Source organism: Halictus rubicundus, chromosome 5 (assembly GCF_050948215.1).
Source record: "Halictus rubicundus isolate RS-2024b chromosome 5, iyHalRubi1_principal, whole genome shotgun sequence".
NCBI lineage: Eukaryota > Metazoa > Arthropoda > Insecta > Hymenoptera > Halictidae > Halictus > Halictus rubicundus.
This window is the reverse complement of record NC_135153.1, coordinates 2611171-2637669: the sequence shown is the minus strand read 5'-3', so window position 1 is coordinate 2637669 and position 26499 is coordinate 2611171. Positions and strand designations below refer to the sequence as shown.

At 39.7% G+C, this 26499-nt stretch overlaps 1 protein-coding gene across 1 annotated transcript in view; it reads left to right on the top strand.

Moving 5' to 3' along the window:
• The window catches only part of LOC143353980 (protein O-mannosyl-transferase TMTC1-like), a 428910-nt gene extending 402777 nt beyond the window's left edge, over positions 1-26133 (top strand). Inside the window, exons 13-15 of the mRNA XM_076787624.1 lie at positions 181-316; positions 18948-19077; positions 25907-26133. Coding sequence (XP_076643739.1) covers positions 181-316; positions 18948-19077; positions 25907-26092 — 452 coding nt within the window. The 3' untranslated portion in view covers positions 26093-26133. The remainder of the gene's footprint in view (positions 1-180; positions 317-18947; positions 19078-25906) is intronic.
• The last annotated feature ends 366 nt before the right edge of the window (positions 26134-26499 follow it).

Below are 26499 nucleotides of genomic sequence, written 5' to 3'. Positions count from 1 at the left end.
CAGTGGTAAAGCGGCTAAATTGCTTTAGAAGGATAAACCTCTAGTCGCCATTCCGGCGGGCCAAAGTACTGTGCTAAAGTAGTTTAAAGTAGCCAAACAGCGTCGGAACTCCGCCGCGAAACAGCCCCCTGATGCGGCACCAGCTTCATACTAACGGCAGATTCTGCTCGGTCTTTCCAGGCAAATGGCTACCCTCCCTGAAGTATTATCAGAGAGCCATGGAAGTGTCGCCATCGCACAGATCGTCGCTTCTCGGAACGGTTAGGATCCTAAGGTCGCGGGGACAGTGGCCAAGGGTGCATCAACTCATTACCAGGTGAGTCTACGAACGATTAATACTAGCGCACGTACCCTAACCCTAACCGACCCGCCACACCGGTTAGCTGACTTTAATAGAGCAGAACTAGAAAGTCTCAAAAGATCCCATCTTGACATTTTTATTGCATTAAGTTCAAACTATGTAGAAGGGATTCTGTCACAATTTTTTAAAATCTTTGTAACACCGCACGGTGGACGGAATGGTAACACGGCTAGACGTTTCTTCAAAGACTACAGAAATTTCGAAAATAACAGGCATTAATAAGGAACTTCTTCAACGATTTTTTTATATCTTATCTGCTCTTTCTTCAGGTCACAACATTAATTTTCTAAATTTCGATAAATTTGTTCGCGAAACGAAAGATTAATATTTAATTTTATATCTTTGGCTTTATATGCCCGTTACAATTCACGAATTATTATGTCATAGTGTAGAAATAAGTAAATCATGCCTGTTGCCAATTGGTATGATGTCTAAAGAGGCTCGGGAAGCTCACGACAAAGACATAAGAAGGTTTAGGATTGGCCACACAAAGATGAAGTCGAGTGTTTCTACAAACTACGACTTAATAGCAATGCTGTTAATTACTTCTGATCCCATCAAAAATTATTATAGGGTGATACTGCAAAGAATACAAATTCGCTACCAAAAGGTGTATTAGATTTACTTGTAACAAGGACTTCCATCGCATCCCATAAGTAACTTAGTTGATAGCAACAGCGATATTAGCGAAGAATTATTTTTATATTAGATATTATTGTTATATTTAGATATTATTGTTATGCTTATTTAACCCTTTGCACTCGAAGCTATTTTAACTCCAAAACGAAACATTTCTTCCGATCTAGAATATTTCCCTTCTATATATATTTTTTCGTGTTATACATATGAACATGATGCAATTTACTTGTACAATACTGAAGTGTTCAGTAATTTATTAAATACAAACAAATTTAATAATGTAAAAAATATTTTGAATAATGATACAGTCGCCATTCGAGTGCTACGGGTTAATATCATATTTTTTATTTATTTCTATATTTGTTTCTATAATTTATATAAAATTTTTCAATATAAATATTATTTTTAAAGGTTCTACATATGTTGAATCTCATTTAATGACCTAACACAAAATTTCAACCGGTTTGAAGAAGCCTGAAACGATCTATGATTTTTTTCCACCTAGAATCACCATTCACGCACACTGTGCGCCGGGTACCCGTGTATTCACGATCGGAAAAATATCCTGTTTCACGGTTCACTCAATGTGATGCGCGCGACGCAGCGACGCAAGCGACGCTTGTCGGCGGGATCGTGTATTAACTAACAGATCTTACAAAAATGAATGATTTCAAATTGTTTAAAAACGTATTCCACCTCACAATTCTTATTGTCATATATTACAATTCATTTTATTCGTAATAAGGAACGTTTCATGTGATTCATTCGATTGAATCGGTATGATACGCGGCGATAACCTCAAACTCGAAACCATGTCTGTCATTCCCCTTATCTTGTCTCCACGCATGCGCCACGGTGGAGCCCCCACCCGACTTTTATTTGTACTTCTGGACTCCTGAAAGGTTATAGCCCACGGCAATGAGGATAAATTTTTCACAAATGTCATGCACATTTCCTCCACATATACTATCGAGATATTACTGTAGTGACGCGCTTCTTACGTTTTCCGGAATTCTCCAGCAGAGACCCGTATACACGTACGAGTTACACACAGATATTCTACGTGGCCGACCCACACCTATTCTGCAGTGAGTCTTTTCACCCTTTTTTCCAGGACGTTCGTGCTGAAATCCTCTCGCACACTCTCGGCGCAAATAGCGTCTATAAAACAGCCGCGGTAAATTTGCCGGCGACAATTCGCGTTGTTTTTGCAGCCGGTGTCCACGGTCGGGGTTGTAGCCGCTTCACAAAAGCGCACCGCCGTGAAATCAATTCTTTCTTGCTCGCCGAAATTATAATTTGATTCTCCGATCGATCAGCCCCACCCTCTGAATCGAGGGAATTGTTTCCACCTTTTTAACGAATCTATCATTAATTCGAAACCGTTAAAATACCCTACCATTAACCCAACCTTAAAAATAACCTATCGATTTATTGATTTATTTTACGCCTACAGTGATCAGAATTTTTTAAAAATCGGATTAAAAAATGGTACGGCCAAACGTGTTGTTGAATATGAAATTGAAGAATAACACAGTAGGTGAACAGATAATTCGTCCGTGCTCGGTGGTTGAGCGAACGCCTTTGTTCGGAACGGTAAATTTTCGATGGTCAAAGTGAAAAACAATGGCGGCACGCACGATAGCTGGCTGAGCCTTCAGCTACGGTGCAGAACATTTCAATATACGTCGTTTGACAGATGTGCCGCGGCCCGCAGATTTTAAATGCAAATATAAATATATCGTGCAGACCGCAATCAGTCTGGGGAATAGTGCGGTCAGTGTTGACGGTAGGTTTCGAAGGGGTGCGAAACGCTCCCGCGTTCCCGCGTGCAGGTTCGGTAAAAGTACTGCGGTGTGGAAGAACGGGTCCCGCTACTTCTGCTCGTTTGTGTATTTTCATGGCGGCGCAGCGCGGCGGCCAACGGAGTAATTACAATAGTTATTCTCTTTGTCTTTCGCCGGGGCGAGTCTCTATTAGAGGGGCCGTGTCTCGTGCAGTTTGCGTCGAGTTGATGGCCCGAAATTCGTTACGAGATTTTTCCCGCCCGAACGACTCCATATTTGAGCGACACAAAAGAGGGTTGCGGCCTTATTTCGGTATATTCACAGCCCCGCTCAAACGTATTTCGACACTTGTTTTACCCTTCTGTTCATAAAGGGCACTCGTTTGGGACTTTGAGCTAGACAGTTTTTATGAAGGAGCGTTTCGTCCTAGGCCCGCTAGAGGACTCGTCGGTAAGGCCCTCTAGCGGGCCCTGCGCAGAGTCGCCAGGTTAGGGCTTGTCTCCCCACTCTATCCTCTTCCCCTTCTACGGCGCTATTCCCCCACGCTTCCACCATAGCCCGGTCACGTGACGCGTTTCGTCTTTTTCACGTGACTAATCCGGTACTGGCAGAGAGGGGGTAACTCTTTGCCCTCTATTCGAGTCAATTCCCCCGATCTGACGATTCTGGGCCCTGTCTTACACGCTGAGATATCCGAAGGGATAGCACGGTAATACAGGGTGAGTTATTTTAAAAGATACGCCAAATCTCTTAAGGACAAAATTGATGCATGATGCCATAAAAATATTTGTTTTTATGTTATTTTTTAAAGAGACCTCAAGGTCTGCTTAATTTTTTTAAACAGAACCAACCCCTTTTAAACACCTACGATGATAGTTCCTTTCGTGAGGAATTCAGTGACTATAACTACTCAAGGTCAGTCAAGGTCACAGACAGGGGGAACGTATTTATTTCATTAAATTAAATATTTTATTCTCAAAGTTGTACGCATACTTTAAAATAAATAGGATTATTTAAAATACAGTAGAGCCTCCCCTCTATCTTATTCAGCTCCGGTGAAGAAAAAATAAGGAAAAAGACGCTGAAAGACGCGAACGTGAAACAGTGTGTGTTAATTTCATGAATGTTTCATTTGCTCGTTAACGAAGATTACTGTAGAAAATGTTCAACCTGTTAAACACAACAGAAGCTCTCGCCTGTATTGATATTAATCACCGCTTCGTCTAACTAGTAGCTTCGTTACAATTTAAATCCCATACTCTCGAGCGCTAATTTCATTAATATAGTCGGTCGAGAACTAATATTTCTTTATACATGCGGCATTAAGCTCGCCGGAGAAAATTCGCGCGCCGTGCCACCGGCACGGAAATATTCATCAAGTCGATTTAAAAATAGTCCAACATGATCGCTAAGAATACCCTGTCCGCGTAATAACAATAAAATACCGTACACCGCCGCGTTCATTTATTTATGCGTGCGCCCGTGCACGGGAAAGCAACCCCTCGCCCACCCCCAACCCCGGAAAATATTGATTCGTCGTTTAAGTGGGTTGTGCTTATGGTGGGCCACACGCCGACGCGCTTGTAAATAAACCATAAAGCGATAAATTTGTCAAATCTTACACCGCATTTTCGACCGTTTCATTGTTCATCCCTTCAGTACATTCGACTTATGAATAATTCAGTGGCATGAATTATTCAGCAGAAGAACTGCAGGACTGGCCAACGTTTAACCAGTATCTCCCCCCCCCCCCAGCCTTCTACCCCTCGCACCCCGATGTATATAATACAAATCATCGGGCGTATAAACCGGCCCAGAATTGTGCCAGGCAATCAGTGAACAGGTGCGAAAGAAATTCGCGTGTCGCGCCGCCTGAATTTCCCCTGACAAGTCGGCTGTTCATTTTTTTTTTAACGAAATCTAATTGTATTCAACGCTGATGACGGATTGGCCAGTACATATTTTATTTTTTATTTTTCACAGTAGAAATTCGTCGATTTGGAATTGCGAACTAGAACAATTTGGTCTTTGAGTTGCCTTATGATTAGCGAGCTGTGGATCTGTATAAATATTGTCCGCGCTAATTAATAAAAATTGAAATTATGTTCTCATCTTCCAGCAAGAGTTCCATAGAATTTTTTCCGAATATTAGGAGATAGTACAGGATGTCCCAAAAATGTACTTCCGCGAGAAAGGTGATTCCTGAGATCATTCGAAATAACTTTTTCCTTTGCGAAAATGTTCTCCGCGGCTTTGTTGTGTAGTTATCAACGAAAAACCACGGACCAATCTGAGCGCAGTTATGGCGGATGGATTCCGGCTCGGCCGATGCTAGCGCCACGCTCTGCTATAGTCACGCTCTGATTGGTCCACGTTTCTCGTGCATAACTCCTTAACGAAGCCGCGGAGAACATTTTCGCAAAGGAAAAAGTTATTTCAAATGATCTCAGGAATCACCCATTTCAAGGAAATGCAACATTTTCGGAACACCCTGTACACTTGAGATGCATAAAGTGCACGTTAACTGACTGTTTTATCGGTGGTAATTCGCACGGACAGCATTTTTAAATAAACTTCATTCGGCCGTTAAATTGTTTGACGAATTCCCAGATAAACGTGAAATATTTCAGTCGTGTTCTCTACAAAAAATGTGCAAAATAAAACCATTCATTGTGGAAAGCACATTCGATACACTGATACATTCAAACTCGCTGTAAATGACTTCCAGGTTTCCGTTGCTGTGCAAACAAGCAAGGAATAGTTGTCAACGCGAATGTAATTAAAAATCCAAGCGTTAAAAAATATGAAAAATATTCACCTCGCCGGGTATTGTGAGCGCGGGCCCGGATCCAGTGTACCGCGTAACAGCAGTAGCGCCTCGGATTGTTACAAACTTGCCGGAATTTTTCCGGTTTATTTATTCCGATGGAAATTCGACGCCCGGAGTATAGCGTTTCACGTCCCGCTGGCTGCACAATGTCAGAATAATTTCTCATAAATCATCGATAGTTTTTCGCCGATTGATTTCGGGTATCCACTCACGCAGGAGCAGAACGTTTCGTTCAGAAGACCGTGGTCCCCGCGTTTATTTCTCTTATTTTAATTGCGAAACAACGAACTCGCGAGAAACTTCGATGCGAATTGAATTCGTGTTGTTGTTCCATTTTATTTTTTTATTTCGTCCGAAACATCGGCGAAATCGCTCGAACATTTGGCCTTCCACTCGGTGAAAGTTTAAATTTTTCCGGCGGATAAAGCGCCCGGCTCGACGCGTTTGGAAAACGCCGCGCCGCGCCGGCGTTAATGGCACGCTGAAACATTTTAATTCGCGGTCGATTTCCTTTCGGTGATACGGTTGTATTAACAGCCGGGTTATTTAATTCCCGACCGAAATATTCCGGAATCGGACGCCGATGCGGAGCACACGCGGGAACAATTCCGCGGGCCAGGTATAACTTTCGCGCCCGGACGACGCGTTTTATAGTCTCGTCGCGCGGCCAGAAGCATTATCGTCTATTACAGTCGATGTTATTTAAATACGCGATCAAAAGCGTTCGCTTTCAATCAGAAGCGTTTCCCGCGGCGAACTAATGCGTTCCGAGGAGAGACACGCGGGGGTGGGAAACGAAATTACATAATATATTGGAGAGCCGAAAGTACTAGCGCACGCATTATCCACGTGAACGTGCACGGCAATGGTTCCGCCATAGCTGCGTGGAATTATCGAGCATTAGTGCGTTCCAATCGATGTGTTTTCATTCGCAATGAAAAATCGACAGCGGCTGTCGATTTATACAGGGGTAGACCAGGGCAAGTTGATACGTTTTTGCAGTGTTTGTTTGAATTAATCATACTGAAAAAGAATGTGCTACAAAATTATCTAACCTTTCTCTTTATATATTGCAAGCATAACTTCGAAAAAAATTCTCACAAAATAAATTATAAACTGTTTATTTTGCACACATATTTTATTCACGTATCCTAATCGGAAATCGACAGCGGATGTCGGTTTATGAAGGTGAGACCTGGGCAAGTTGATACGTTTTTGCAGTGTTTGTTTGCATTAATCACACTGAACAAGAATGCACTACAAGATTATTTAAACCTTTCCCTTTACATACTGTAACCATAACTTTGAAAAAAATTCTCTCAGAGCATATTGTAATCGATGAAACTTTATTTGAAAATTGTAATTGATGAAACTTTATTTACTCTCGCCCGTACATGGTAACGTTGTTGATTGTCTAGGCGAACTGCGTCGCGGCCCGTGGCCGCTGATCGTCAGATTCCGTCGCGATCGTCGAATTCCATCGACGTCGCACAGTGGGCAATTTGGACAAAATCGGATTCAAAATCAAGGAACTTTCGATAGGAATGGGGTAGAGCGATGAAATTTTTTGGAAATGAAAGCTGCAACTTTGTAGAATATGGGAAAAATAGAGAGATTGTGGTACGAACGTTTGTTAACCTCGAGAAAATTCGTTAAACGCGCACAAATTCAAGAAAATTTTAGTTTTTCCAATACCACACGCGGAAAATTTTTTTTTTAACATGCTATACATCATTTCCCATAGATTTTTTCACGCTGATTTCAAATCTGGTCTCAAAATTTGTCTACGACCTCAGGATTTTGCAAAAAATAGATTATTGTGACAAAAACTAATGAAGTCATTTTTTCGTCGAAATGATTGGATGATAATAATCTCTCTATTTTTCTCATATTCTACAAAATTGCAGCTTTCATTTCCAAAAAATTTCATCGCTCTACCTCATTCCTATCGAAAGTTCCTTGATTTTGAATCCGATTTTGTCCAAATTGCCCACTGTACGTCGTCGCTGCCCTGTTCCCTTATGTGGTAAATCGCGCGCTCGCGCGCTCTTACAATATTATGTTTCTTTCGTATTTAAATCTTCTTTTTTAAAAATATCTCGCGTTATTTCACCACGACCTTTTTAAAAATATAATTTTGAACCAGTTTTCTAGGAACAGAAGAAGTAAATAAAAAATATAGAAACACAGTGCCAACGCGTCAATGAGGAGATGTATCAGTATGCCCTACCAGATGTTATTATACACTCTCTGTCCAGAAAATGAGGACCACTCACAATATTAAATATTTTGGTCTTTTTAGTAACATTTTTAGGCTTGGATGAAATTGAATTGCTAATTTTTCGTATCGACCTGTTCGAATTGACCTGTTAAATAACAAATCTCAAACACTTTAGCCGCAATTATGCTGCATATACACAGTGTTCAAATGATTGCATTCTATCAATCTGCCCCGTATCAACTGTCCCCGCCCTCCCACCGTTCCCATTTATGACGGCATAGCATCGCGATTGTACAGGTGCAGCGAAAAATATTGAACAGTATAGCCGAGTTTTTTTTCTGTAAATATTATCCCGTTTTCTGAAAAATGTGCGCCACGTCGGGAAAAACGGCTGCATCGCCCTGTCACCACTGCAACGCGGATCGAACAGCGATCGCGTGTATAACGCGATTCGTGATTGCCGGTTTTATCTCGCTGCTGCAGGCTCCACTCGAAGAAGTGTGTCTACATTGTGGAATATCTTTCTGCAGAGGTCATTATAGCGCTCGCAACGGTGGTTGGACTGCGGACCTTTATGCAAAATAAAAATTGTATTACAAACAGAAGTTAAATACAAATGCTAGGGCTTATAAAACTGAGTTCTCAATATCCCATCGTGCAAAAATATTTTAGAAGAAAATGAGCCACGTTTTTCGAAAAGAGAAGCTGCGCCGTTGAAATGAGTCCAAATTTATTTGTGTACTACAGTGAATTCTCGATATATGTCAACAACATGGTCGTCGTGTATCGTCCAGGAGACATGCCCGAGCTGTGTTATGTTTACACTCCTCGGCGATAGTGGGGATAATTCCGCGACGTTTATCATCCAAGCGTTGGCGACAAATACAGAGAAATCATTGTATTGATCTTTACGAAATCACCACCGGTTAAATATCGAAAATTTTTCCAGAATCGAAAATTTAATGTTCAAATAGTTCTTGGATCCACTGCAATTTTGTTACAAAATTATTTTCTTTGAAAAAAAGGTCTCAATGTTCACGTTACTCACTTACCGATCGCAGGTGTATTGTTTCGGTGCATTTCCGAACTTATGGTTTCCATCCAGTGGTTCAATCACCAATTGCGACACAGCTTATACTTGGGCATCCAATTTGAAAAAAAGACGCGCTTGAAATGGCAATATCAATCATCCGGCGTGCGCCGGGTAGGACTGGAATTAAATTACGGTGATGTAATACGCGTTACGGAATAATTGAAAACGAAATCCCGATGACGAATGACGAAATTAGTAATTCAGTCGGGAAATATGAATGCGGGATGCATTCGGACGTGAGGATTTTAGTCGGTGCTCTTTATGCCACGCATTTTTCGAACGTATAAATTTCCAGGGAAACTACTGCGCAGAGGGATGATTCCATAGACAACGATAACGTCGTCACCGTTGCGTTAAGCGCTCGTCGAGCTGATAAATCGAGAATTTACTGACGCTACCTCCATTTCTGTATTTTCAACTCGCCGGCTTTCGAATCGCGTGTCCACCTGCCCGGCGCGAGATTTTTGGAACAGCACATATTTCTGGGAAAAGCCGTAGCTTTCGCAGCCGGAGAAAAACAGCGTCAACAGTTATGAATATATTGAGTGACACTGTACAATCGTTTTTAACGGATTTGTATCTCTACAATAGAATTTTTTACCGGTTCTGTTGCATTCGTTAGAAACCCAACGACTACCTCGGTCACTTGCACACAATTTTCGATTGCACCGTAATATACATATTTACTTACTGTTAGTTACGAATAACCTAATTGAAAAGCAATAGTCGATTTCTCTTTGGTAAAGACCAAAGGAATTAAAGAATTTAGATTAAAAACAGAAAAAAATTCCTATTTAATTCCCGGGCTTTTGCAACTGATGTAGATATTTTTATTCTGCATCAAGGTCATCTTAGGTCATAACATACGGTACGATTAAACTAATTGAGGAACAACAGCAGTATTCTCGCTGATTTAAGACTAAAAGAATTCCAGGCTTTCAAGTTTATTTTTAAATTATCGAATTTATTAGAAAAGGTGATTCCTATCCATGCTATTCTCAGCTTATCGAATTTATGAAAGCGATATATCCTATTTAGTTTATTTTAGTCGTCTTCAGTTGACGTAGAAGTGTTTATTCGGTACGAAGACCTACAGCACAGTTGGGGACCCCCACCATTAATTTTCCGGTTCTCCCACTCTTATGCACCACTCCTAGCTTGACTTTATCTGTAGAGCCGAGAAACTGGGTCCCGCGGGCTGCACGCTATTTCTTTCATAGGATACCAGTCAAGTGGTGGGAGACGCTGCGCTGGTAGGGGAAGGAAACAGTGTATGGCCCATAGGCCGCCAGTTCCCCGGCTCTGGCCTACAGTATAGTTATTGCATGCCTGGGCAACTGGTGCTCCGAGAGTCGACGACATAGAAACGGTTACCCCCACTATCGCGCTCCTTACTTGCCTTACGGTAGGGGTGGGGATTTTTGTCTCAATTGGGACAAGACGTTCCCCACCATAGCGTCCATTGCCCCTTTCCAGTAAGCGCCGCACATTGGTGCCAAATGGCCAAAAAGCGGCAAAAAATCTGTAAAAACGAAACTATCAAACGAATTTGTTTGAAAATTTGTGGACAGATTGCCACAGGTACGACGCTTATTTGGCAAAAAAAATTTTTGTAAAAAGTTGTTAACATTAAGTAATAAGGTCTAATCGAAAATCTCTGTTTTCTGTCCATTTTTTATTTATGGAAGCATACAACAAATCCTTTAATAGATTTTGGTCTGGAACTAATCGTTTTGGCAAGGTGTAATATTGATCTAGCTTTGTGCAAAATTTTAAGAGATACTTCGAGATGCTTTCGCCGCAATTTAAGTTTAAATTTCAACTTTCAGAATTTCCAAGAGTGAATCTTGCGGAAGTTACGATTATTTGATGTTCCAGGTGAAATTTTTTAGGAATATTTCTAATTACTAAAGAAAAATGTGAAGTGCATATGATTTATTAATTTTTTATGTATAAAAAAATATTTAATAACGATTTTTTTTTATCTTACATAAATTATTTTATAGCGTTCATTGGAGCACTACCAAAAAATACCTGTTGCATTTCTGCGACAGTGGTCCAGTGAACGAAAACTTTGTTTATTTAACATAAAAAATTGTTATTAAATATGTTTTTATATGTATGAATGTCACATTTTTTTTTATTATGCGATATGTAACCCTTAAAAATTTCACCTGAAACATCAAATAGTCGTGACATCCGCGTGATTCATTCTCGGAAATTCCGAAAGTTGATATTTAAACTTAAATTGCGGCGAAAGCATCTCGAAGTATCTCTAAAATTTTGCACAAAGCTAGATCAATATTATAACTTGCCAAAACGATTAGTTCCAGATCGAAGCTATTGAAAGGATTTTTTGTATTCCTCCATAAATAAAAAATGAGCGTAACACAAAGGGGCTTCAGGTTAGTCCATATTACTTAATGTTAAACAACTTTTTTTGGAAAATTTTTTTTGCCATTCAATAGTTGAAACCATTTGCAATAACCCATATGATTTGTAGACCCCTAAGTATTCAATTATAGACGGAGTAATTACATAACTATCGCACTGAAAACTGATGAATTCCCAGGAGCGAGGAAATGGTTATTTACCATGCGTATATCTCCGTAAAAAAATTTTTTTTTGAATCTGACTTTGGCACATCATGCACGCACTATTAGGCTATACAAAAATAATTTTTTTTTTATAAAAATCGAAAATTTATAAAAAGGATTTTTTGCCGCCTTGGCACCACTGTGCGCCGTGACCGTGGGACAACGAAGACGCGAGACATCAGCGAACGCGACGAAGGTGCGCGCTGCACGAAAGAGATTGGTGGGAGAAGCAGGCGTTTGAGGGGCCCCTACCGTGCCTACCACTACTCCACGGCGAGCTCGTATTCCCCTCTCACACTGGTGTGAGTCGACCTGTCGCGGCAGACCGGCCGAGCCGGGTGGGGCGACGGGAGCGCGGTAGTGGGGATAGTCGATTCTACGTCATCGACTCTCGGAGCACCAGTTGCCCAGGCCTGAGTTATAGTGTACGGTAGAATCTATACGGCTGCCCCTATAAGTTACAATTTTTTGATGCATCGTGTTTACTTATTGTTAACTACGAATGAACTAGTGAAAAACAATGGTCTCTCTCTCTCTCTCTCTCTTCCTCTCTCCCTCTTTGATCCTCTTTTTTGGTCACTTCTGCGCACCGTGTTTTGTGATCGAACCAGCCTTTATCTTGATCGGCAAATGGCGACTTTATAATTCATGGAGCGCCGTGTTTCATCCGGTCTATCGGTGCGCTAGCAAACAGCCGATATCGCTGAGGCTGGCCATGCGTTACCACTTCGTTATGACTACCGTTCGATCGAAGTTTATTTCGCGTGAACCGCTCGAACCGGACACAGGCTACCCCGTTCTCTCTTTACTCTGGCCGACCCCCTTGCCCAAGTTGACAATGTTTAATTTCCAGTTCGTAGCTCGAACGCTTGATCGCGAGAATGGTAAAGGCGGAGGAAACGCACGAGGCGCAGAGGCCGGGTTTCATATTGCTGCCGAGTATAGAACCGGACCCGTGAAATACCAGTATACGCATCGATTGACAAAACAATTCGATGTCTTCCTCGTGAACGCCGAACTTGTTCGGCTGGCAGATTTTTTCATTTGTTATTTTCATGGCTTTTTTCTATTTTTTTCTTTTCATTTTTTGACGAGTTATTACAGAAGAACAATTCGATTCGTTACACCATATTGAAGCACCGCGCTCGACATTAAAGCATCGTCTCCTTAAACAAAAAGAGAAATGAAACATGCTTTTTCGACTCTCCTACTGTGATCACTGAATTGGTGCATTTACCGTATTGTTTCTGTGAAATTGCGTCCGAAATAAAACGCTGCTTGAACCAGATGCGTGAAAACATTTGTAAAAAAATTATTTGCACACTGGGTAAGAAGAAGTTAGATCCACTGTATTGTGCTATAAAATTCGTGACTCGTATCTAGTGCGAATGTTAAATGAACTTCTCGGTGGATCTGATATAATTAAAAAATGTGTCATTTAATTAAATTCTTTGCCATATAATACTAGAATAATGGGTCGCCATTTCCCGCTGTGGCGATAATATTTAATCTGGTAGAAGCATAATTCTTTTTATTTGTTGTTGTTTAGCCGCAATGTGTCGAAAATGCCGCTACAATTATTCTCCGAAAATTAGTTCGAGTTTAATTAACTTCATACAGTCATAGCTATGGTGGAATGTTAACGTGAACGGTCATGCGTTATTTTCTACGCGACACGTTCTCACGTTCACCCAGATATTGTTTGAATACTTTTAAATCGCAGAAAAATATGCAATAATGCATACAGTTGCATGCAATTAATTAAGTGGAAATAAATATGTAGCGATATTATTGGGTAACCAAGGAAGTTCATGCTATTTCAATTAATGATTCATAAATGAAATAAATGATGCACGAAGGACTGAACCAGTTCTGGGCTCTGTTAGGGCCCTTCAACCGCTTACTTTGTCGCGTTCGCTGGTGTTGGTGTCTTCGTTGCCCTGCCGCACAGTGGTCCGGATCGAAGAATTTAGGGACATTTGTGTCTAACTTTTGAACCGTTTGAGAAATTGAAATGAGGTTTGAACTAAAAAATGAATCAGTTGCTTTCCTTATTAAAACCATTGTATAACAATTGCAAATTCAGATCTTATAGTTTCGTTATATATAATGTAATTATGTTATTAGAATTTTTGATGAAATGTACAGGTATATAAGTTATTAAGTAAGGTGTCTAACGTTACAAATATATATTGCGAGCAAAAGTAATATTATTATTTTATTTAATTGATAAATTAAGAAGTATGCTAATTACCACCCTGGTGGTGTGGTAATACGTGTTTTCCCTAGTTACTCTTGCCATTTTGTTGTTGAAGAAGTAGGTACAAGCGGCTTTTGTTTTCTTTATTTTTTTAATAATTCCGCAGCCTCTGGACTTAATTGTTTGATTTTCTTCTTGTAAGATCTTATTCTCGAGGATGAAATATGTGGTTCCGATATTAATAATAATTTATGAAATGTATCTTCATTTGTAGCGGATCTAGAAATTTTCCGAGTACTTTTGGTCGTAATTTATTAAAAATCTTTATGTCTTGTTTCTTGAGCCTCTTCAGATAATTGGCCAATCGGAAGTAATGCGTGCTGTATTATCTCCTTTCAGGAGATTAATAGGGAATTAATAATTTTGAATGGAGCTGGCATATAATACGACCCGTAGTAGTCAATAAAATATTTTGGTATGCTTTGTGCGTATTGTTCAAATTGATCCGTGTCTATTTCATAAGGCGAGGAAATTGTTTGAAGTATTGCATGAAATCTTTTAAGAGTTGTTTAATTAATTCATTAATTTGTTAAGAGTTCTCGGGTTGCCTCGCGCTTCACAACGACCAACGCGCGGCGACCGTACTCGCCGCAACATTCTCAGCTTTAAGCAACTATAAATTGCAAAGTAGGGCGAAGTAGGAAATGATTCTTGTACGGTTATTTAAAGGAAGTTGTACCGAAAATATTCCTCTTCGGTAGAGTCTGGGAAGTTTTGTGAAAAAAAAGATATCCTTTGATAAATATACAAAATCTTTTTAATCTATCATGTATCATTCAGCATTATTTTTTAAATATATTATTATTAGTTGTTACTAAAAAAATATATGATTTCTTATTGGGAAGGGATGCTCTATATCATACAAAAAGAAACTAAGAGAAGATATGGGACAAAACGATGAGGACTAAGCAATTTTGCCTGGTGAAATATGCTACTTTCAAAACGCTCAACTTTAAGTGATTGTAGTAACTAAAGTATTTATTGGATTTCATTAATTTCATCATTTTCGAGGTCTATAGACGCTTATAATTCGAAAAGTCGAATTTTTGGTCGAATGTCCCTAAATTCTTCGATCCGGACCACTGTGCGCCGTATATGCCGTAGCAATACGCGTTAGGCGAAGCGCGTCCTTTCTCCATGGTAACGGCAGTTGCTGGAAGGGGGCAGTGGGCGCTATGGTGGGAACGGTTTCGCCTCAATTCATGCAAACGTGCCCAGCCCTGGACTAATACCTTATTCAGAAAAATAGCTAATATCTCTTCCCAACGATCCAACATTTTTATTCCTTTGTTTATAGAAGCTTTTGCTTCTGTTGTCAAACAAGTTGTCTGTTGTCAACTTATTTTCATCATATTGTTAACTCTGAACTCGTTGATTTCGTAAGTGGCTGTCCAATTAAATAAATTAACAACCGTCAGTTACGTTCTCCGTGAAATGAGCTTTCGTTTAAGCACACATAAGCTCATATTTAATTAATATAACGTTTACATGTACAGAGAAAGCGGTACGAACTTTCCTGCTTACCTGACAATTACACTGCCAGGTTTATGCGTTTATGGCAAAATGTAGCAGATCAAATGCAAAACAGTGAGAACTGTTTAAAAATCGTGTAATACCGTTGTATAATTTTTCAACTCGTTACATGGATTAAGAAGAGAAATAAATATCTAGGTTGCTTCTGTATCATGCAATTAGCGGAAACAATCTTTATTTTACATAAAAATCCGACTGCTACCGATAACGAGCGTTCGTAGAGAAAATCCATGCATGCTATTATTATGCAGAAAGAAAAAGCAAACACTTCTGAAATTTATGATTATGCGTTCTATTTTTCGAGGAAAATTTCATGATTCCCAAGGAGCGAATGCAGTATAGAAAACACTCGAAATAATTTCGCAGTAGTACGATTCGGGAACGCGCCGACAAGAGAGGGAACGTTATAAAATTCGCTCCGCCCGCGCCCCAGGGAAAATTTCTCGGAACGTCTTGCTAAACGCATCTCACGAATATTTGCGCATGGCTTCCGGGATGGTGGCGGGCTGCGATAATTTCCATCAGCCTTGGAATTTCCTCGAGGATAGAAGATTGCTTGCGCTAGTGAACGCTCGGCTGTGCGTCGCTTCCTAAGGAAATAAAAGGCAGCGTTCTACCTCTCCCTGTTTATTCTTTACCATCCTCTTCCGTTCGTTCGCCCAGCCGTTCGCGAACGTCGTTACCGGAAGGCTGCTCCCAGCTAACTATCTCCCAGGTTAATTCTTTCTCAATAGAACCGCGCTGGCTGGCTGGTGTCCTTTCGGTACGTGACACTCCAGCTTCCCAGACTTTCATGACTTTCTATTTGCCTGTCCTTTGCACATCGCTCAGAAAATTTTCATATTAATACTTCGCGAATTAAATTAGATCAGAGGAAAGTTTGCCGGAGGAAAAGTTGCTGTGTAACTTGATCCCGATAAAAATATTATACAATACGGTCCTACAACAGAATGTTGATGTAAAAAGATTGAGAAGCTTTCTCGAGGTGTTACCACAATTTTTACAAACCGAGTGATTTTTTTATAAATGTTAACGCAGAAACTGGCCAACAGTCTTGTAGGTGGAGGGCGAGACAAACTCCTTCACCTCGGATCAATTGTTTTATTACTTACAATAACCGTCTTGCATTTTCTGCTCCGTTACATACGTATAAACAAGGAAGAATGACCGAAAAATTGTGAAATTAATAATCTGCTAGTATATAACATTGTTCAATGCCCGAACCAATACACCGCGGCACTTTAAAAGTTTTCGGTCGAACTCCGTCGGAGCAACACAGTTGTAGAACTGGTGAGACGATTCTCTGCGTGAAGCTTGTACCTATTGTTCTGAAATTTCTCGACACGGACCGCTTAATAAACGAGGAAGATCATTTGCAAGCGATGTACAGCTGTCCGAAATCTCTAATTTACAGCCCTCTTGAGCCTGCGCGAGGGAACACGAGGTGGCCGTTTGAATTCTGGACTAGCTGCGTCGGGTCACAGTGTTTCACTTAAACGCGATCAGTGCAAAGTTACTCTTTCATTTCTGGGCTAGCGAGCCGGCTAGCAAACCCACCGCTGCTCGTAGCATTCAGTCAGCTGAATAATCCCGATCATTATCAAGGCAGTTGCATTTAGCCGAGAACAGTTATGCTAGATTCGGGCTAGCAACTGCGCTCCGCTTCCACGCCGCGTAATCTAATGCGCCGTTCGCGTATATATACAAGGTGGACCAATAAATTTGACCACCTCGAATATTTCCGTTATTTGCAACAGGATTAGAAAAATTGTATATACAAAACTTGCATGGTAGAGAGGAGGAAACCTTGTGATGCATATTTAACATTTAAAATTATTTCGATAATATCTCGTTAACTATTAGGTTCAGGACATATGAAGGTCAATACATTTTTACGCAAAGTATGATACTCTATGGATTCATGACAGACAATGTAAATTATTTCGGTTATAGAAATCAAGGTGACCTTGAAATCTCTGAAACGTCTTCACCGATATAAAAAATATTTCCCCCTCTATACCATGCTAGTTTAGTATGTATGATTTTCTCATATTTTACAAATAACGGAAATATTCGAGGTGGTCAAAGTTATTGGTCCACCCTGTATATCCGCTGAACATGCGATCGTTCGCTCATATTTTCTGCTTTACCCGCTGCCGAAATTTTTGCCATGCTAATCCCGACCTGACCCTTTTCCTCGTTTCCCTTCCTGTTAAAGTCGAAACCCGTTACCTATATTTGATACTTCACATCGCGTCGTGCAGAATTCCCCGCACTGTGCACAGTGCACGCGAAAGCTGCATTCTTAATGCGAAAGTGAACGAAATCATTTCACAATCGCAACTTTCGTCAAAATCAATTGCTCAAACAGATTGACATATGTGTTCGTACAAAATAAAAACGTTTCGTATCGATTGCAACAAACGAGAGTTAAACAGAAATTTCATTTCCACTTTAATAACTTCATGATGTACAAAATGGAACACGCATTGAAGTCCCTATTTTAATATACAGCCTGTTCTGAAATGTACTTAATTCAAAGAGGTGATTTCTGAGTTCATTTGAAATAACTTTTTCCTTTGCAAAAATGTTCTCTGTGGCCTCGTTACGGAATTATTAACGAAAAACGCGAACCAATCAGAACGCCGCTACGTCGGACGGATTCCGGCTCAGCCAATGGCAACGCCAACGTTTGCCGTAGCGGCGCTCTGATTGGTATGCGTTTTTCGTTAATAAGTCCTTAACGAAGCTGCGGAGAAGTCGTTTCTCTTTCGAGGAAGTACAAAATTTTTGGATTCCAGAATTTTTTAAGACTTTTTGAATGCCCAGAACAGTAAAAAAATTAGTCGCGGACATAAAAGACCCAGGTTGCCCAAGGCAGCTACAAGGAACATGTTTGTCCTGGGAGGGTTAATAACAATTGTTAATTGCTAGATAATAAAGTTCTTACCTCACACTATAATCTAGTTAATTCCAGCATTAATAAATTGATATTCACTGACATTTTTTAACTCTTAATAATGTAGGAAGTTGGTTGATAGAGCTATCGCGTTGGTTGCTTCAAACCAATTTATTAAATACAAGATATGAATTTTAAGTAGCCCGGGTGCGACATGATAATAGATCTGCCGCAGAGCACGACTATTGACTCGAGACATTCGCCCTGTTTTCCGCCTCGTCAACACACTGTTCGGCCGCGAAAAGAGGGGCGCGGAAAATGAACTGCGCGCGGAAGTGACGCGTGAAAAGGGTATGTCATTTACGAACTTATTTTATCGAGAGGAGGAGAGAGCGAAAGAGCGCGAGAACGGTTCCAGCGCGACAACCAGAAACTCCATCAGGATGAATGCGAGCATGACTCGGGCAATTTATTTCGCGCGTACGTTAAACGCGTGTTTCCTTTCTTACTCCCGATGGCGGGACACGAGACGGTCGTATGTTTACAGTGGGGAGAAATATAATGCTGGATAAGGGATGGCTGTTTGATTTCGAACGTCCAGCCCCCCCCCCCGCTTTCCCTCAAAAGATTACCGATCGTTTGTTATCGCGGCGCGCAGAGATAATATTCAATCTATCAGTGCCTAGAATATTTGGCAGTAAATGGATATTGTTTGCTCATTTTTCAGATGGCACCTGATGCTGCGAGCTAAACGGGGCGGACTCATATATCGCGGCGATCTTTACATACGCGCGTGGCAGCTGCAGAGCGAATCCCGTCGCCAGGCACACCGGTATCAAGTCAACCTCTGCCTGTCGGTGAGTAACTAGAAAATGGTCTGTTTGTATTAGGTGTAAGAGTACGACGCCTGTCGTATTTTTCTTAGGTATACAGGGTGTTGCACGTAACACTTTTCACGATTTTTCAAGTACTTGCGATAATCTGACAAACAAATATTTTTAACAAAAGTTGATCAGATTTCGATTGGGTATACGTGGGAATAAAAAACAGTTAGAGAAAAATTTTTCCTTTAGTATTGTCAAGGTCACCTTTATTTTTCAAAATGGCACTTTGTATTTTTGACTTAACAGTATTATAGCCCGTGTCAAGACGCATTCAATGACCTAGCATACCATGACCTTCGGATGACCTTGAAGGCAAAGAAATGAAAATTTCAACAAGAAGTGACAGTCTGCTTGAATGGGTGATAATAACTTGTGTTTATTATTAAAACTCGAAATTACATTGAATGCAGGAACCTTGACTAAAGAAATGCAAACGATTTCGTGAAAAAAGTCACACGAAATGTTCGAAATGTGATCCATGTTGTTGTAGACACAATTCCGTTCTGCGTAGTAAGTTTGCATCTGTTGCTCTTACGATACTGTCATAGCGAAGTTCTTTGCATGCTGTACGAATTCGCTGCTTTAAATGTTCCATATTTTGTATTGGAACAGCATAAACTATCGACTATAAATGACCCCATAAAAAAATCAAGTAGTAACAAATCAGGGGATCGTGGTGGCCAAGCCAGAGTAATTATGACCCATTCAAGCAGACTGTCATTTTTTGGTGAAATTTTCATTTGTTTGCTTTCAAGGTCATCCGTAGGTCATGGTATGCTAGCCCGTTGAATGCGTCTTGATACGGGCTATAATACTGTTAAGTCAAAAATACAAACATTTAAAAAAATGAAGGTGACCTTGACAATACTAAAAAGAAATTTTTTTTCGAACTTTTTTATTGCAATGTATAGCCAATCGAAAACTGATCATCTTTTGTTGAAACTATTTGTTTGTCAGATTATCGGAAGTACTTGAAAAATCGTGAAAAGTGTTATGTGGGACACCCTGTATATTCAAAGTCATTTGCTTAATGTTTTTACAAACAAATCAACCTGTTATACATACATCACTGGCCAGCGTTTTTCTTGGAAATAGTACACATTAGAGAAAAATAAAAGAGGAAAAAAGTTATACTATTATTTTTTTATATAGATTACTTTTTTAGAAATGAAGGTGACCTTCAATTTTTTAAACGGAATGCTATGTACTTTTGGATATCGTATGAAAGCGTGTGCCAAAACAAATTCATTCGTATACGGCATAATGACCTTCAAGATCACACAAGGTCAGATGGTTGTGGGCACACTGCCCACGACTTCGAAAAGCGGAAGAATTAAGAGAATGCTTACTAACTACATTTATTCTAAAGCACTTTTTCCATTTTAAGTGGTTTAAGTAGTATAAAGTGGAATAAAGTAATCTTACGTGGAGTGTCCAATCATTATTATTATTGCTGTGAACCACTTAAAATAAGAGGTCAAAGTACTTCATCAAAATGACTATCTGCGTAAGCATCCGTAATTTAATTATTACATTCCGCCTGAAATGTTCGTCCCGAGCTTAATTTGATGGGGTCGAAAGTTCAGTGTCAGGTTTCCAAAGGTTGCGCGAACTCATCGTAGAATCAACTTAATGCCCTGCTGACCTTGTTTCAGTAATATAATGAACCCACTGACACGGAAACGCAAGGAGAGAAATTCCTTTTATCGTTAACAATAGAAGAACAATAAGTCGGAACCCGTTACGGTGGAACAAGTTCGATCGATACGTTATAATGACGATACCATATAATGGGAAGTTCAATATCACATCTCGTCGTCATAGAGCAATAAAAACCTCGTTTGTAATATCGCGTCGGTTCAGCCATGCGATTTGCTCGCCGATGAAATTGATCGGTCTTGTTTCGTGGGACACGATTGAGAGAAGGCACCGAGCAGAGCCGCCAGATCGAGGGAATTGATTCGAATCGACGGGAAAAATTTATCCCTTCTCTGCCGGATCTCTCAGTACCGGATTAGTCACGTGACATTGTGACGAAACGCGTCACGTGACCAGGTCGTGGCGGAGGCGTGGGGGAATAGCGTCGCAGAAGGGGAAGGTAGAGTGTGGAAACAAATCTCAATCTGGAGACACTGCCCAGGCCAGATCTAAGGCAGAATCCATGACATAACCTTAAAGACGAGCGTACCGAAGAATCGGAGCTAGATGGTGGGGGTAGCCGATTCTACGTCATCGACTCTCGGAGCACCAGTTACCCAGGCGCACAGTGCGGACAAGTCGGCACATCTCACTACATTTTTATTTGACGATACACGACAATTTCCTTTGGCAGAACTCTTTATTAGCAGGAAATGCATATTATTATTCATTTAAAAATCATTTAACAATTTTTTTTATGCATAAAAATAATTTTTTTTTCAACTTATTAATTTTTAAAATTTAATTTTTTGTGACTAATTACCATTGCATATGCATTAGTAACCAAATTTAGATTTTTGTAAACAAAATTGGCCATGGAGGCACTCTGTAAAGTGCCAAAAATCGAAAAATGTCGTATTAACTGTAAATGAGTGTGCAATAATAATTCTGTGTAATGGAAAGTTCTTACCAAGAAATATGCATTCTTTATACATTTAATAAAGTAGATTTATTTTTTGTACAAATTTTCAACGGTGGCTTTATTTGTTAATTGTATATAAAACTTCAAATGAACATAAAACAAAAACGGCAAAATATATCCTGAGATTCATGCATATTCGGATACATTACTTATTATAGTTTAAGAATTTCATAGTTTTGTCTGCGACTTTTTGCGACTCTCAATTTGATAAACTTTTTAAGAAGTGTCCATACCATTCCTTTAGGATCTATCGTGGAAAATTTGTTATTTTATTTTTAAATGTATTAGTTATATTGTGAAATTTCATTTTCTGTGAATAATTAACAATAAGTATACATTTGTAAACAAATTTGGTTGTAAAAAATTTTGCCATTTGTTCGCCACAGTTACAGTGGGGAATTTACTGGAAAAGTTCAATATTCGTGTATATCACGATATGAAATACATTTCTTTTGCAAAACATGCGTATTAGGATGGAAATTGTTAATAATAATCATTTTTATGCATAATACAATTTTGCAATAATTATATATCAATCATTTTTATGTATTTTTAATTTGTTTTTAATATATGTTTTATAACTATTGAAAAAGTAATAAGAATGTAAGGATAAATCGAGATGTGCAAGATCACGAGAGTCAATGATTTTGGGTCGCAATCAAAGTACTGAGAATGACTCGGATAGCGAATAGCGTTTTGTTAAGTTTATTCATTTTGTTCACTAGTATTATAATTTGTTTAAGTTTATTTTTGTTAATTTTACATATGGTTTATTTATTATTAGTTTTGTTCTAAACTTGTTAGTTTTAGAAATAAATTTGTTAATTTTTAATAATAAATTTTTTTTTCTAAAAATTTTGTTTTATTAAAATTATAAACTATATTGGTAATTATAATTGTCTGTAAAAAATTTCGTCTATATATGCATTAATAACCGAACTACGAGAAGTGCCGATAACAGGCGATTTGTCCGCACTGTGAGGCGTGTTGTAACGCATGCGCGACAAAGACGAAACGCGTCACGTGACCGCGGGCCGCACAGTGGTCCGGATCGAAGAATTTAGGGAAATTTGTGTATAACTTTTAAACCGTTTGAGATATTGAAATGAGGTTTGAACTAAAAAATATTAGAAAATAATATCTTTCGAATAATACATGTTAGAATATATTTTTTGTGTAATTTGTTAGTTAGTTATTTTTATAAATTTTTATGTAGTTGTTGAATCAGTTGCTTTCCTTATTAAAACCATTGTATAACAATTGCAAATTCAAATCTTATAGTTTCGTTATATATAATGTAATTATGTTATTAGAATTTTTGATGAAATGTACAGGTACATAAGTTATTAAGTAAGGTATCTAACGTTACAAATATATATTGCGAGCAAAAGTAATGTTAATATTTTATTTAATTGATTAATTAACAAGTATGCTAATTACCACGCTAGTGGGGTGGTAATGCGTGTTTTACCATAGTTACTCTCACCATTTTGTTGTTGAAGAAGTAGGTACAAACGGCTATTGTTTTCTTTATTTTTTAAATAATTCCGCAGCCTCTGGACTTAATTGTTTGATTTTCTTCTTGTAAGATCTTATTCTCGAGGATGAAATATGTGGTTCCGATATTAATAATAATTTATGAAATGTATCTTCATTTGTAGCGGATCTAGAAATTTTCCGAGAATTTTTGTCGTAGTTTTTTAAAAATCTTTATGTCTTGTTACTTGAGCCTCTTCAGATAATTGGCCAATCGGAAGTAATGCGTGCTGCATTATCTCCTTTCCATGAATTAATAATTTTGAATGGAGGCTGGCATATAATACGACCCGTAGTAGTCAATAAAATATTTTGGTATGCTTTGTGCGTATTGTTCAAATTGATCCGTGTCAAGTTGTTTAATTAATTCATTAATTTGTTAAGAGTTCTCGGGTTGCCTCGCGCTTCACAACGATCAACGCGCGGCGACCCTACTCGCCGCAACATTCTCAGCTTTAAGCAACTATAAATTGCAAAGTAGGGCGAAGTAGGAAATGATTCTTGTACGGTTATTTAAAGGAAGTTGTACCGAAAATATTCCTCTTCGGTAGAGCCTGGGAAGTTTTGTGAAAAAAAAGATATCCTTTGACAAATATACAAAATCTTTTTAATCTATCATGTATCATTCAGCATTATTTTTTAAATATATTATTATTAGTTGTTACTAAAAAAATATATGATTTCTTATTGGGAAGGGATGCTCTATATCATATAAAATGAAACTAAGAAAAGATGTGGGACAAAACGATGAGGACATCCCAAAGAAGCAATTTTGCCTGGTGAAATATGCTACTTTCAAAACGCTCAACTTTAAATGATGGTAGTAACTAAAATATTTATTGAATTTCATTAATTTCATCATTTTCGAGATCTATAGACCCTTACAAAGCAATACAAATTGATTAGTTTTCAATTTCGTAAAGTCGACTTTTTGGTCAAATGTCCCTAAATTTCTCGATCCGGACCACTGTGGGCCGTGGCGGAAGTGTGGGGGAATAGCGTCGGAGAAGGGGAAGGTAGAGTGGGGAGACAAGTCTCAATCTGGCGACTTTGGCACCGAGTGTAATAACATTAATACATCTACCGTGTTTAGGTATTTCAGTTCAGTTCATTTCGTCTTTGGATACTTTCTTCCGCGGGAACACCGCGATAAAAGTAATTGAACAAATTAGTCGGACTACGGACGAGCCCCAGATGCTACGATCCGCTTGTACTTCCATTTCGGTGCCTCCTTAAACTCTTCCGGAGATTAATTGAGATTCTTCGGTCACGTCGTATCGCCATAATTCTAATTAAATAGATTCAGCTTCTCTCGGTCTCCTTTCTGAACCCTCGTCTCCTATTCAAGCGGCGTTCTCGCGGCACGGTTCGTTCCAGTCGTTAAAGGTTCAACTCGTAAAAACTCGGAGGTTTTCAACCACGGTGTTCCCCCACCCCTGGCGTTCGTTTCCTTCCTTCTCTTCTTTACGTTTTTCGTTAACCTTTTTACACACTTGAAGAATTACGACGCACTTAAGAAAATACAAGGTTCGACGCAGATTAATCTATTAAAATATGGTAATTCTGGGTGTGCTGGTCCTGCGGCTGAAATCACTTGGTCTCGTAAACATTATGCCTCCTGATCGGTAACTGGTGGTGCAACAGTAAAAGGGGTTTTCAACGAAAATGTTAAATAACATTTTTTCATATCAAGCTTTGCACGAACACACGTGCTATTGAATATAAGTCGTCTGACGATTGTCAAAATCGATTTTCCACTCTTCAACTCTTCGGTTGAACCACCAGTTACCGATCACCCTGTATATACTAATTACAAATTTCATGTTATACCCTTCCAATGAAATTTACTTACTGCGTTGAATTCAGCGGAACGTTATCATAGTAAATGAGAAAAGAGAATAAATATAATGCTACAATACAAAAGAAACGCTAACCTAGGGTAAGGGATCCAACTGCTGTGGGGGTATCAATTACTGTGCCTATATTAATTATTTATTTATTTATTATTATTCTGAACCAAGTGGTTTACTTCAGAAGTACAATATTTTTACATGTATGAGAATATTATAAATTATTTTCAGGCCTTCTATATTTTATTTTTAAAGAGACATTACTAAAATTACTAGCCAGCGTTTTTCTTGTAAACAGTAAATATTAGAAAAAATGAAAGAGGAAAAAGTAGTACTATTTTCTATACGCAACACAATGGCGTATGTAATTTTTTGTGTTTATACTATTTTGTTAGATATGAAGGTGACCAATTTCAATTTTTTAAATGGAACGCTGTATATTTTTTCACATCACATGAAAGCGTGTGGTTAGACGACTTCATCCGTATACTGCACAGTGACCTTCAAGGTCATGCAAGGTCAGAAATGGGAGAAACATTTCCCTAACCCTACTCGTGAGAATTTCACTGTTGGACGTACCGTTTACTGTCAACACTATGCACGCTACAACGCGAAAGAAAGCACGATTTGATCGCAGTCTTTCGCTGCCGATCCAGAGACAGAGGCGTCGATCCGCGTGAAGCTGATTAGCCAAGCATGAACGGGTACAGCCCTAAACGCGTGTTTGGGCGTGTACGGGCACCGGGTCTGGTAAACGCCGTGACTCCCCTCAAACATGTCGAATTGTCTGTTGCAGGAGGGCCGTTGTTCGACACCGCGTGTCGCCAGTGTGTCGGTACAACTGGAGCAGGACAGCAACAAGTCGGAGCAGCTGGAACGGGCGCCGCGGTGCAACGTACGTACCTGTAGACAGCCGAGAAAGGGGAAGGCACGTGTCACAGCGCCGGCCCTGATGGTCCAGAATCTTTTGGAAACGCTCTAGCTCCCGCGGAGCTTCTCGTAACTCGCCGATCCCCGCTGTCGGCCTCTCGAGCGCCGGCTCAACGAGACAGCCAACGGGATAACGAGCTTCGGCGGATTCGAACCAGCCGCGAAGAATTCCTCCCCGGGAACGGAGAGGGCGAGAGGCGCCGAATCCGCCCCGGGCTGTCGACGGTCCCGTGTTTACCCGTGTGATACGTACCTCTTTAGTGAACGATGGACGGAACGTGAGGAGAATGAGGATGGGACAAGTGGTCGCCGCAGGGATCATCCGACGTCCGGCTCCGATATCAGCTGTCCGAGGTCCGTGAGCTGTCGCCGGTGTGTCATGAAGACGCCGAACAGTTGCGTTTTCACGGCAGACGACCAAACGCTTCGACCGGTTTCCCACGTGACCTACGAAGTCGA